This window comes from Ascidia mentula, chromosome 3 (genome assembly GCF_947561715.1).
Source record: "Ascidia mentula chromosome 3, kaAscMent1.1, whole genome shotgun sequence".
NCBI lineage: Eukaryota > Metazoa > Chordata > Ascidiacea > Phlebobranchia > Ascidiidae > Ascidia > Ascidia mentula.
The window spans coordinates 15,126,837-15,141,019 of record NC_138568.1 but is presented as its reverse complement, the minus strand read 5'-3'; the positions used below and the strand labels follow the sequence as shown (position 1 = coordinate 15,141,019).

Genomic DNA, 14,183 nt, shown 5'->3' with positions numbered 1-14,183 from the left:
AAGAATACGTAACCGCCACAAACATGAAAGCCAGGAAGTTGAGAGTAATGATGGCGATTGAATATCCCCATGACTTGTCTTGGGACGTAAAGTTTGCTGATGCAAACACTGCTACTACTGTAATATCTGCACAAAGTAATCTTGCAGTTAGAAAGTAAATGGTAAAATTTTACTGCTGAAAACTAACCCCAAGTATCCAGAAATCTTAAAATTATCACTGTAATCGTAATCCTCAAGAATATCCATTAAATCCATCCAGGAATTAGCCTTTTTTACACGCAAGAGGGCACTCTTCTGTACTTGGTTGCCAGTAAAGTTGCGTTGGAAATTTACAAATTGATTCATGAATTTGATCATGCCTGTATACAAGTCGCAAATGCACTTAAACTGTTTAAACATGAACACTATAGTGTATTATAATATCTTACTAGAAAAATCGACTGCGACATTGTCGAAAAACGGATTTTCATTCATCCACGCTTTGGTTTCGAACAAATGTTGAAATTGTGTTAATAGAGGAATGAAAGCAATTACAAACGATAACACCCAGGACAGCAAAATGGTTAGTATTACCGTTTTCAACTTGGATTTAACGGATGCAACAAAAGGCTGCAATAGAAATAACACATTAACTTATTGGTGCGAAAAGCAATAAAATGCGACCAGCATGACTTTTCGTTTTGTTACCCGGACTGACTGAACTTACATTGGCTTGCCTGGACGAAAGGTTTTACCGATGTGCACGACGAGCTTGTTTGGCACAGTTTAAAAAATCCATAGTCGCGAGTTCAAATTTCATTCTTTCTAGTACTCTTGAATACTCAATTTACTCACGTTTTTCACGGCATACAGTCGGAATATGGTCAAAAGAACCATAGTGAACACCGATGTTTCGCTTGAAACCAAGACCAATACCCCCATTGTGGTGCAAGTTCCGCTTGATCTCCAAATAAGGTCATTGGCACAATAATTTCCGGAGAATCTGACACCAGCGGCCCCCAGCATGATCAGATAAACTCCCAGTAGATCGGAAACCGATAGATTTAAAACGAGCAGATGGTTTGCGCGAAATGCTGTTGTTTGTGATTTTGTGGTTACCAAACTTTTGCTTTCTATTACTATGGCAACCTTAAAACCAATGAAATAGCCATGAACGAACTCAAATATAACTAATATCTAACTTAAATTATTTAAAATTACCATATTTCCAAAAATAGCAAGCATCCCCATTATCCACACTATGGCTCGTAGAAGTGGATTTGCAATCAACTCGTATCGTGATGAAAATATGTTTTCGTCAGACATTTTTGTGTTTGTAGGGCACTCGTCTGACCAGTCAGAGCAGTCGCCGACTCCATTAAATTTCTGTTGAGAGTAAATGCACTTTGTAGTTTGCAAGAAAAGACGATGTGATGGCATACTTAGCAGTATCCAATACACGAGAATCTAACGGCGACACAATGCAAAAATTCTTCACGATAAAAATTTTTGTTTATAAATATGAGTACGAATTACAAAAATTTTGTTAAGCTGCTGACGTGAACACATTTTCTATGTATATGGACTTACCTTATCTTTTTTGACATACAGTGGATCTTTGTTTCCGCAATAAAACCTTCCATCATTTGCGCAGTTAATTTCATCTCTTTGTTCATCGCAGTTGATTTTGAAATCACAAACGTCCGATTTGTTGACAGAGATCTAATATTTAATTTTAAACACATATATTTTCAGAGTGCTACGAAAAATTAAACAAAGACTCTTAATTGGAAAAAGCAGCAAAACACATTCTTCTGTATACATATACTTTTTCATTTCATAGGTGATTATGAGCGCGAAATGAAATGCTATGAATTAACAGACAAATACAGATTTGACTAATTTAATACCGATTTAAATGTACTTAAAATTTAAGTGTCGTTAAATGAAAATTATTTCTCAAACAGTTAGAATATTTGAAACGTACACACGACTTGTAACAACGTGTATTTTTACTGCGGCTCTATTCAATGCTGGACAGTAGAATCTTTTTGAGCAGTTTTTTTCTGGATATTCGTCACTCTCGTCCTTGCAATCGATAAAACCGTCACAAAGTTTTGATTGAGGTATGTTTAAAAGTCCGTCTTTTGTGTCGCAGTGTTTCCGATGTTTGCAAAGTTCAGGAGATTCATCGTGGTCGAAATATTGACGAGTATTATAATTGTAGACCTGATAATTGCAATCCACCTTTCCATTGCACAATAATTTTTTGTCGAAAATCAACGTCCATCCGTCCTGCACAAACACATCAAGTGCATTGATTTTCTAGGTAATTTTTGTGAGAACGATTATTTACAGATCCAGGTAAGAAGTGTTATTTGATTGTATTTTAAACGAATACTTTTATATGGTAATGTTTATTATCTCATCTTGCTGCCCTTTTTTAGTTATCGGTATTAACTTATAATTTTCTTAATTTTTTTTTATATTAAATACTTTCTACGTGGTGCTTATGTAAGCCTACTACCGAACGTAAGCATCTACCTACTTTTAATTAATTCCGACAAACAGTGTTTTTGCCTATAAACTAATTTTGTTTTCTTTTTTACTTACGGCACACGCCCACTTCCCATCCGTGTAATTGGTTGTTGTTGTTGCTTTTGTTGTAGTTGTTGAACAGTTGATATGCACTCCTTCATCAACACTAAAAAATAGTTGAATTGGTTTCAAAATTATTTATTAATTGGACTTGAAATTGAGCCTAGAGGTGCTTTGTCCTTTCGTAAAAATTATAACGTGACTGTGTTGGATTTTACCCAAAACTGACTGCCAAAAAGTCCGAAAACGGCAATGTCAACCGGCTCTACGACTCAACCAATCAACGTGTTAAACGTCAAAACACTGGGAGGTCAAAATCACACAAGCCTTACTGATTTGCAGATATCCAAACGATATTATAGCTTAAATCAAAAGATTTTGTTGCCTATCAGTTTGAACCAATACTTTTTACTTACAAATGAAATTTGCCACAATCTCTGATTTTCTCAGATTGACAGAAACATTCGTCGCTTTGGTCGGGGCAGTCGATAACGTCATCACAAACACTTGATTTTGAGATGATCATGGGGTCATTGATGCATTGGAAGCATAACCCATTATTAAATGTGTAAGAATTTCGAATGTCCCTGTAATAATATAAGCCGATGTTTCTTTGCATTTTTAAACAATTATCATACGAAGAGTAAAGTTCACGCCTCCGGCATCGTTTACGGGGGATTAAGCTATCTTTTTTAATTTTTTGGTAATCGCAGCTGTACAAAAGAACCTTGGCATTGTGTAGCATTTTCCTTTGTATACGGGTCTTATTCAACTGAAAACTACTTTTGCAAAATACCTGACATCTTCATTTTCAATGGAATAACACAAATCAGATTTATCATCACAATCAGCAATGCCGTCCCATAGAAACAGTTGCGGAAGATTGCAATTTCTACCATTACGAACACATTTGAATCCATGTCCGTTGTTCCATTTTTGGAAAGCTGGACAGTCATTGCATGGATCTCCATCACAAACAGTCGAACGTTTCCAACAAGTCGAATTTGGACACTGGAAATGTGAGTGGCAAAAATACTCACATGGAGAATTCCCCATGCATGGTGCAATTTTCCTGCAGACTTCATCTTTTATAGAGCTACAGGAAATGTTGGTACGCCCCATAGTGTTGTAACAGATTCCATTATTTTCCAAACAATTGCAAAGTTGCGTTGGACTAAACATACACAGAATAATTTTGCGTCAAATGACAAAAACATGAAGTTACCCCAAATCGGCTTTATTGTCTTTCTTGCATTGCTGAAGGGATTTTTCAGAGCAATTGCATTCATCACTCATGTCAGGGCAGTCTATGACATCATCACAAACACTTGACCTGGAAATGATCATGGGATCTTGTGTGCATTTGAAACACAAACGCTTGTCAAAGAATGAAGAATTACGAATATCTCTGCAACAACGAAATCGTATATTGGGAACGAAATTTTAATTGAAGAACATTGCAGTTTCAAAAAATACCCGACATCTCCATTTTCGATAGAGTAACACAAATCAGACTTATCATCGCAATCAGCTATTCCGTCCCATAGAAACATCTGCGGAAGATCACAATTTATGCCATTTCGAACACATTTGAAACCATGCCCGTTATTCCATTTTCGGAAATCTGGACAGTCATTGCAAGGGTCGCCATCACAAACAGTCGAGCGTTTCCAACAAGTAGAATTCGGACATTGAAAGTGTGAGGGACAGCCTCCTTCACAAAATACTTCGACAACGCATTGGATTATTCCTTTACAAACTTCCCTTCGTCTGAGAGCGCATACTTTCTTTGTATCTCCCACGTCATACTTGTTGTCGCAACTGCAACAAGAAGCGTTTGCATCGTTTCTAAATTTCTAAACATAAATTGTTTCTCAAACGCCGAAGAAATAGCATTGTTTCTTGTCCGGAGTTCGTGGACCTAATACAGATTTTGACTGAATTTTAAACTCAAAGGTTTGCTTTGATTAGCGCTTGATATGCACAGTTCTGTTGTTATATCTTCATTGTTGCGTGCTAATAATAACGCGAAATCAACACAAACTTATGGTTTTTCTCATTTTCTCATATTCGCTAATAGGTGTGCTTAATAGCTGTTCCTTATGTGCCAATAAATAAGGTGTTGGTGATAACCAAATTCGATTATTTTAATTCTTTTTAGCGTGACGATCAGCTGGGATCTCACCAGGGAAGAATTATGTATATTGAAATAGTAAATTCGGAAAAAAAGTCTTTGAGACAGCTTGTTTAACAAGATTTTTATATACACTTTTCTAAAATATATTGATATTTTCGTAAAACTTTTTCACCTGATGTATGAACCGTTGAAGTTTTCAGGATAGATGGAAAAGTTAGCCGTTTTCTCATCACTTCCGTCAACGCAATCTACATCACCATCACAAAACCACGAGGCATAAACCTCGTCCCCATTATCGCAAGTGAATTCTGCACAAAACATAATTTAACACGTAATCGATAATAATGAAAGTGTTCTATGTCCACTGGAAACCTAATTCCTAACATGTAGCTGTTAAACCAAAAATCTATTCCCTTAATGATGTCTTTTTTTGCATCCCGCCCCAAGCTTTTTTGTCGAGTTCGTAATTCTTTTTCAGAGAAAAGCTATTTTTGTCTTGTAGTGACCTAATGTCTCTTTAAGAAGCCCAGTTTCTATCCAAGTCGTGGTGACAAGTTTAAAACATGCCATGTGGTTTTAAGTGGCAACAAAAAATAATTCAGGTAACAAAGAGATTAATGCCATTGCCATGGAATGTCAACTAGGACATCTAAACTTTAATTAAAGAACGCAGAAGTAATGCCATGCTTACGCATAGCAAGGCGGGATCGCCGTCGTGAGTTCAAACCTCACCGGGAGCTTGATTTTTTAGATCTCGCTCCGACTTGTCGGGAAAAGTGGCTGATCCAGCTTGGCTGCAATGCCTTGGCTGCGAAGCCTGTGAACCTTAATTAAAGAACTATGCACCGGTAAGGGGTGGCAGTTTGACGGACGATATCACAATATTTCTGTGTTCTTTTTGTTGTATATAAGCTTCCCAGGTGAAAAGCGTAAAATAACACTTATTTTAATATACATTGATTCACAATGAAAATTAACCAATATTTTTGCATTAAAAGTATGCAAAGCGAAATCATTTTGTTACTGAACAGAAACTATTTGCTATTTGCATTGGCGCTTATTCATTACACTCAAAACACAACGCTTACTCGGGATAGACTGTGTGGCATCGAGTTTGATGAACGAGAACAAACTTCCAGCGACAACCATCTCGAAGAGATATCTTGTAAAAAAGACACAACCAGTAAAAGTCTAATATCAATTATCTTTCTGCTGTAGTCATCGGCATCGTTATCTTTCAGCCGTAGTCACGATGGAAGTTGTAGGTAGCGTTTAGCTTAGGCGTTGAGTTCCTAAGGTGAAACTCACTTTAGTTTATTGTCTGTTTTAAAGCAAATTTCATAAAACATTTTTAGTCGTCCCTTCCAATCAAAATATGTTTATTCTTTAAGGCCTTGTGAATCCAAACAGTATACGTTACAGAGTTAGCATTACATGAGTCTCGTATCGAATTAAATCAGAATAGATTGAATGACCAATCGCTAGTTTGCAACGCAGGCAGCCCAGAGGAAACAATTTACGCTATCACATGAACTAGCACTTAACAGTTTACATGGGAAACAGGATTTACTTTATAATTTATCTTGGTAATTATATGGTCGTTGCATTGTCATTGTGCATATTTGACGTCGTAAAATCATGATTAGGAAACACTCGATAATTGGCAGAGAAAAGAGTTTATGCAAGTATACTATGATTGTGGTTTACCTTGTCCTCATTTTTTCTTATTTTAGTTCGCCTTAAGCCTTGTCAACCAACCACCGGTTTCTGCATCACACAGTCAGACAAGTTTCCAAAAAGCACTGTTCAACAAAATCCCCACTAAGTGAGCTGGGAAATTTATTCAACTCGTTTATTTTTTTATTTTTTAAGCTGTTAGCACACTTTTTTTACTTAAACACTTTCTACACCAATTCACAAAAAATGGTAAAATATACTAAAGGTATATTCAAAAATAACGGGCACGCAATACAGACTAAATATAAAAAAACACCGTTTGCTCCGTGTTGCTGCAATGTTAATTAATATGGATAAATACAACAATCTTTCGCTTAAAACACCTGCTTACCTAGTAGCAGCTCATTAACAAATAATTAAACTATATGCCTACCATATTAAACTCAAAGAGTTACTTTTGATGTGCAGCTGTGCGCACGTGAACAGTTTTTTGCAGAAGTTGCTGACCGTTGTGGGATGTCGCGTGTCAAAAAAGTAATAGCTTTCATACCTGTCAATCATATTGCGACTAACCTTATGATGATGGAAGTACTTGAATGCGTGGAAGGAAGCATGGAAAAAGTTGTCACTCATGTTACAGTTGAGGAGGATGACTGTTAGCCAAAATTTAAATCTTATGGAGAAGGAAAGAGAGTGATTTTTTAAGGTTTCAAGTGGAATCTTGCCGAGAACGCTTCGCATTACGATGGATTTACCATTAATATATTTAAAACAAAGAAACAATTAATTTATGGTTAAAAAAAAAAAAAAGAAGTAAAAAAAATGCAATAACATTAACATTTGCATTTTAACTGTCGTTACAAGATTTCGCCACTGCTAAGTTCACATACGTTTTTGGTGTGATGTACAAATTACCTCAAAGACACAAATGCCCGACACAATTGTGAGCAAACGCCTGATGAAGTTGTCAATCAAACTCAACAACATCCTGACTAATAAACGCCTTCCAGAACCGCAAGAAGGTTTGATACGTTAATTGCGAAATCCATTTATAGTCAGTAGATGTGTTGCCGTTTGAATAAACACAAATAATTCCATAAAAAACGATGTACTTTCAAACGATGAAACTTGTTTGGAAGAAGGTTTACAATTCATGACACCAAGTCGGTTTTGATTCAAGTGACCCCTTTGGGTTTACAAACCCCAGGTTTGTTACATGTTTTCTTTTAAAAGTTCACAAACGACACATGCCTATATGTTTTGTATATAGGTAACCATTTCGACTGTTAGTGCCATCCAGCGGCGTATTAAAGAGTCACTTTCAATCGAACTGCAAAAACCGAACTAATTAAAAGTTCGTAAAGGCAGTTCTTGGCAGATGTTTTTAATAGTCTTAGGAGTCAGATAAACGGCGAGTGTGTTCTCCTTGCAAACCCGGTCCCTGCAAACCTCACGTTGTTCATGTAAAAATCTCAGTCCGTTTTTCGATTTGATGTATGTGTCCTTTACATAACTAATTTTAAAACCAATCCTTATGAAATTTGGACATACAGGGATGAGGTTTATTGACGGTTAACCAATACATCTAGACATAGCCCACCAACAGTCATGACATCATAAATTTACAACTGCGCAAAAGCATCCAACAGACCAACAAATAATGGTAAAGTTAAATATTACTGCTTGTAATGACCAAAACTGTTACAAAAGTAAATGCGATAATAGTTTTCTCAGTACAATATAAGGATATTCAACATATAAGGTTAAATGTCACACATGGCGGTCACGCAGAATCAAACACACCAGCAAAATTTCAGCAAAATAGACATTAATTTGAAAACATTTCAAAACATGGGTGCAAAGTATCTGGAGTTAAATATTCTGAACAAAAAGGCCAAAGCTAGAATGCTGTTCATCATAATGCTGGTAAAATTTCAAAACATGCTTGGCGAATATTTATGATAAACTTCGCGCTGTCACGTTGAGCGAATGTTGGTGAAATAAACATTCACCTATTTTGCAAGTCCTTTGTTGTATTTATATCTTTCCAGAATAACCTTGATGACGTATTTTCTCGATCCTTGGTGAGCTTCATTTGCATTGTTGTTTACTTTATGTGCTTTCTTGGTTTTAAGGTACTTTCCCCTGATCCATTTGATTAGTTGACAAATGTTCGGAATAATGTTCATTGGTGGAGGAAGAACGTTTTCCCTTCGAATAAATCGAAGCCAAACTGCCGTACGGTGAAGTTTCCATTCCACTTCAGCGTTGGTGCTCGTCTGTTCGTAACTTCGCGACATCATGGCAATCAACATGTTGATCAAAACAATGAGAACAACAACGTGATATACAGTCACAAGCGACCAAGCGAACCCTTCAGTTACGAAGTGTTTACCAGAAAGCGATATAAGAGACAGGTCTAGGTACCCAAAAATTGTCCAATACAGGGCCCGTAGTGAACTGCCAATATCAGTAAACAGAACACTTTTGTTGCAATTCGAAGCAGTAGAATTATTTGCAACACAAAGCAGTTGTCTGCCAGGATTTGTGCCATAATACCAATACAACTCACTGAGACTTAGAGCAAAAGCAACCACGACAAGCGCGAATATGAAAAGGAATTCGAGGATATTGGTTACCATTCTGGCTAATGACAATTGTAGGGGGCCAAGTCTACGAATTGTTCTGATCGAATTAAAAACACGGAGACACACAAAGATATAAGCCCAAGAAAGCAGAGCTTCTGAAAAAAGTTTAAGTTCGTTTGGTTTCCATTCGTATCTCGGTGTTTTGATTACATTATTGTTGTGTTGAAAAAAATCCACTGCCCTGTTTAAAATGAAAAGATTTAAAGATTATTATGGACAGTCAACTAAATAACCAAAAGGTGTGCAACTTGCTGAATTACACGCCTTATGCGTTCAAAGAAGGGAATAAATTGTATTTGTAATCAACGATGTCAAAAAACCAACAGCGATTTTTGCAAAGGAATGTCGGTTTAAAACCGAAAATGCACAGTTATGCTGTATAGCAACGGTAGGGAACCTTTTTGGTTTAGGAGAGTCATGAAAGCTACATATTTATAATTGTATTTTTGTGAGAGCCATATAATATTTTTCTACATTTGTTAATTAAGTTCAGGCGACTGAAATAACGCCTGTAATTTCTTAGCACGATTGTTTACGTTGAAGAAAATTGTATAGCATTAAATGGCTGTGTACCAGTAATTATGTCACTGGTTTATATCTTGAATTAAGTGCAATGGTTTGTCATTGCTCTTCTGTCGTCGCACTTCGGTGTAAGTAAATTCATAGCAAACTTACCTTAGTATGGCGCTGGTGCTTAGCAATGTAAGTTGTGTGATATCATTTATATTCCACCAGTCCGAGATGTATTTGGAAGGGCCATGGATTTTTAATTCAACAAATTCTTGACTCCATTTTCCGAATATCCACAAGAGCATCAACCATTGAACTGGTGTGGGAGGAGATCCTAAAAGTATTAACCACGTTTAAACTAATCGTAAAAGCGACAATTTGGAGATATGTGCAGTTTCCTCGGCATACCCAGGTAATCGTTTTCAACAGATCGTGTTGCGACGTTGATGACCACCAAAACAACAAAGGATAAATCCGATATAAGGTGACAAGCAAATGCTACTGCTGGTTGTTTTATAAGCTCTGTAATAGTTTCCAAAAGGATCGAGTATTACAAAATATATTTGTTCACATCGGGACTAGAACGGGAACTGCTTACTTCCAATCCAAATATTTGGGACAGTCAAATAAAACAGAGACAGAAAAGGAAAAAGCAATCCGACGAAAAAGTTGATCAAAACCCATTTAATCATATTTCCTTGGTGCATGTACCTTGCCCCCTTGTAGTTCATGTAATCGATGCATTGCTGGATAAAAGATTTGCAATAACACTAAAAATAGACCTAGGATGGAATTGATTACAAACCTGTGTGTTGCTATGAGTTACGAAATTTAATAACCGCATGTCGACCGAACGGTCAAGAATTTGCATCTTTTTACGTGACTTCGCATTATCATTTTGTTTACTTCCATCCTGGCGAATTTCAATATCGTTGAACTCTTTGACAACTCTTCCCAATCGCTGTATGGGTTTTGATGTGTCGAGGTTTGCGACCTCACATTGAAAAAGGCAGAGCAGACCATCAGACGAGCGAATCTGTGCAAACATCGGTTTTATGTTTTTTTTTTATATACGGACCTTAATTGCAGATTACCTCATCTAAAAGAGCGCACATATAACTTTCAACTTCACATTCTAAATCGACGTAAAACTGACTGTGTGCTGGTTCCATTTTGGCATTTTCTCGTATTTTTGTTATCAAATCCATGGAATGTTGGAATGGATCAATACCAAACTTCTATCAAATCCAGCCAAAACAATAAACGTATGTACGGTATTGTATCGCCAACAAAGTGTACCATAAATTAATTTAATGCTTTCTTTTCGATTACTTTATGTTACCTCAGCAAGTACTGTAGTGTAGGCTGGGCTTGATTTTGCTTGGCACATTATTTTCCTATCATTTGCTGACTCCCAGAAAACCCCGTCATATGTGCATTTTTCCTGTGTCAAATAATGAATGTCATTTGTAATGTTTTTTTTTATGAAAGAAAGGTTAGAAACAATCTTGAAACAGAATTGGGTTTCGCGATGTCGCAACTCATGTAAGCTTATAAAATAATCTATTGTGTAGACTGTATGGCGCGCAGCTCCTACCTCCAGTTTATATCCATGCTCGATTAATAGTTTCAGAATGTAGTACTTGTTACAATGTGCAGCAAGGACAACCGGACCGAATCCAGGAAAGTAATAATCGCTCGATGGAAGTGTGGGAGTCTGAATACCGCGTTTGTTTTCAGATTCTAGAATTAATTCAACGCCTTCCACGAAATCTTGCTTGATGGCATGTAAAAGGGACCACTCCAAATTTACCTATTTTTTAGACAAAAATATTTTTTGCACCTTTGTTGTTTTGTGTTTGTCGCTTTTGGAGAGACGTTAAAAGGGTTATGGCGCAGCAGTTCTACATAAATTGTGTGTGTCTGTATGTGTAATCTATGTATGTAACTTATGCCCAATTCAAACCTCCATTTTCAGAAGAAGTTTGCAAGCTTTGACTGATCGGTTGTTGATGGCAATTCTTAAGGCTGTCCGCCCTTCTTGATCAGTGTAATTTACATCGGGAATTACATCGGGAATTAGATTCCTTCCAGGCAATAGATAACTAACAATGTTTTCACCTCGCGTAGTGGTTTCAACATTCAAGCGATCTGCTTTCACATCCGCAATGTGTTTTTTGCTTATCCTGAAGATGCAAAACTCTTGCAAATTAAAAAGCTATGTTGTGGAATAATGTTGTCACTTACTTTTCCTTTCTAGTTGTTTCATCGTCTTGATCCTTGTTCTCACTAGAAGCTGTACATTCACAAAAATTTCGTTTAAAGACACTTGTTGACTCCCAGTGTAAAGGAAAGCACACAGTAAAGGCAAAATATTCTGGGATCGAATCCCGTCGTCATTAAAAACAGAGTAAACGCAGTGGTTTAGGTCAAAGCATTAGGCACGCATGCTCTATTTCCCAATCCTATGTTTTTGTGATGGTGATTTTCCAATTAATCAAACAAACAAACCTGAAATGCACGTACCTGGTCTCCCTGGTATTTCGGCTGGATTTGGAGAACTTTCGTACTTGGTGGTCCTTCTAGGGTGTACTGGGGATGGTGGTTGATAAATTTCCACAAAGCTTGAAGAACGTTCGTATTTAGGAAACATTCGCGGTCCTGCTGGTCTTGGGGGTTCATAAATTTCCACAAAGCTTGAAGAACGTTCATATTTAGGAAACATTCGCGCTCCTGCTGGTCTTGGTGGTTCATGAATTTCCACAAAGCTTGAAGAACGTTCGTATTTAGGAAACATTCGCGGTTCTGCTGGTCTTGGTGGTTCATGAATTTCCACAAAGCTTGAAGAACGTTCGTATTTAGAAAACATTTGCGGTCCCGCTGGTCTTGGTGGTTCATTAATTTCTGCAGAGCTTGAAAAACGTACGTTCTTGGGTATCCTTTCGTTTTTTTTCGAGGATAGCGGTATATCATGTTCGTCAGAACTTGGAGGACTTTCGTTCTTGGGAGACATTCGTGGTCTTGTTGATCTTAGTAGTTTATAAATTTCGGCAGTACTTGCATAACTTTCGTTTATAGGTATGCTTTCGGGGTTTTCCGAGGATAGCTGTATAAAATCTTCGTCAGGACTTGGAGGACTTTCGTACGTGGAAGACATTCGTGGTCTTTTTGGTCTTGGTGATTCATGAATTTCGGTAGTACTTGGAGAACTTACATGCTTGGGAGTCCGTTCGGGATTTACTGTGGGTGGCGGTTCATGAATTTCGGCTGAGCTTGAAAAACGTTCGTTCATGGGTATCCTTTCGAGGTTTTCCTGGGATAGCGGTATATCATATTCGTCAGGACTTGGAGGTCTTTCATACTTGGGAGGCATTCGCGGTACTGCTGGTCTTTGCGGTTCATTAATTTCCGCAGAGCTTGAAAAACGTTCGTTCATGGGTATCCTTTCGAGGTTTTCCTGGGATAGCGGTATATCATATTCGTCAGGACTTGGAGGTCTTTCATACTTGGGAGGCATTCGCGGTATTGCTGGTCTTGGCGGTTCATTAATTTCAGCAGAGCTTGAAAAACGTTCGTTCATCGGTATCCTTTCGGGGTTTTCCTGGGGTAGCGGTACAACATCTCCGTCAGGACTTGGAGGACTTTCGTACTTGGGAATCCTTCTAGGGTTTGCTGGTCTTAGTGGTTGATTAATTTCGGCAGTACTTGGAGAACTTACGTAATTGGGAGTCCGTTCGGGATTTACTGAGGGTGGCGGTTCATGAATTTCGGCTGGACTTGGAGAACTTTGGTAAATAGGGATCATGTTTTTGTGGCAATTTTAACTGTAAAACTCATTTAGTTCGTTCATGTATTTTCTTTACTAACCTGTAAACACAATATCGTTAGGTGCATTTTCTACTTGAAATTTATAGTTTTTGTTTTCAACGAATTTGCGACCTTCCAGATAGTTGAACAGCCTATCATTGAACACTATCGAAACAAGAACCACCAAAAAAACTAACATTTTCACAGTTAAACGACGAAGTGCAAATAATTACTGATCCTAGCGGAGAATCTTTAACTCGTCACATGTTTATAATATTAACATCCATATGCATAGGTCGAATTTCTAAGACGACCAAAACGGATTCTCTATTGCAGGCTTGCAAGGAGTATTTCCAACATTACCGGTATTAAACGATAGAACTCAAACTGCATGCCACAAAATGCGACCTTTAGTAAAAGTAATTGACAAACATTGTTAAAAACGAACCAAATAACTGTTTTTGATGTTTGAGTTCCGCAATGGAAGCTTCAAATGCCCATACAGCCAATGTGTTTCCCTGTATCATTTACCACAAAAAACAACTTTTCCGGTGGGTAAAATCAGCATTGTGTTAAATGTCAATTTAATGCCGCGTTTCCACCTCGCGGTTTGGAAAGCAAAAATGAGTCATTTGCTGTATTTAAATGCACAGCACAAACTGTAGATACAAAGTCTGTCTCATTCGGAACGTTTGATCGTACCGCAGTCGCACGCAAACTCTAATAACGTGTTTCCTCATGACGTCACAAGAATGTGTTGGATTTGAGAGCATTGCGCAAAGCTCGTGAAAAAGGCTTCTCACTGTATTTTTACTTTCTAGTCCGGT

General features: G+C 37.4%; 2 protein-coding genes across 2 annotated transcripts in view; both read right to left on the bottom strand.

Moving 5' to 3' along the window:
• Positions 1-7,024, bottom strand: part of LOC145895722 (uncharacterized) — a 48,710-nt gene extending 41,686 nt beyond the window's left edge. The window contains exons 1-9 of the mRNA XM_082984508.1: positions 6,942-7,024; positions 5,803-5,876; positions 4,887-5,022; positions 4,054-4,398; positions 3,803-3,985; positions 3,374-3,751; positions 2,994-3,164; positions 2,593-2,683; positions 2,019-2,274 (exon numbers count right to left, since the gene is read on the bottom strand). Of these exons, the coding sequence (XP_082840634.1) occupies positions 2,019-2,274; positions 2,593-2,683; positions 2,994-3,164; positions 3,374-3,751; positions 3,803-3,985; positions 4,054-4,398; positions 4,887-5,022; positions 5,803-5,876; positions 6,942-7,024 (1,717 nt within the window). The remainder of the gene's footprint in view (positions 1-2,018; positions 2,275-2,592; positions 2,684-2,993; positions 3,165-3,373; positions 3,752-3,802; positions 3,986-4,053; positions 4,399-4,886; positions 5,023-5,802; positions 5,877-6,941) is intronic.
• Positions 7,025-8,175: 1,151 nt separating this feature from the next.
• Positions 8,176-13,354, bottom strand: LOC145895721 (short transient receptor potential channel 4-like). Its single transcript, XM_082984507.1, has 11 exons — positions 12,076-13,354; positions 11,797-11,845; positions 11,516-11,735; positions 11,147-11,362; positions 10,892-10,993; positions 10,644-10,787; positions 10,355-10,585; positions 10,148-10,295; positions 9,958-10,071; positions 9,715-9,883; positions 8,176-9,220 (listed from the first exon to the last, which is right to left on the bottom strand). The coding sequence occupies exons 1-11, from the start codon at positions 13,352-13,354 to the stop codon at positions 8,404-8,406; spliced, it is 3,489 nt and encodes a 1,162-aa protein (XP_082840633.1). The 3' UTR covers positions 8,176-8,403.
• Between the last annotated feature and the right edge of the window lie 829 nt (positions 13,355-14,183).

Bases quoted from the DNA above. Each gene is read 5' to 3' on its own strand.
- LOC145895721 (XM_082984507.1), bottom strand. From the start codon at position 13,354: ATGATCCCTATTTACCAAAGTTCTCCAAGTCCAGCCGAAATTCATGAA. The intron at 11,736-11,796 runs GTAAGTGACAAC...TTGCATCTTCAG, and splicing joins GAAACAACTAGAAAGGAAAA to GATAAGCAAAAAACACATTG. The intron at 10,072-10,147 runs GTAAGCAGTTCC...AAACTATTACAG, and splicing joins CCCAAATATTTGGATTGGAA to AGCTTATAAAACAACCAGCA.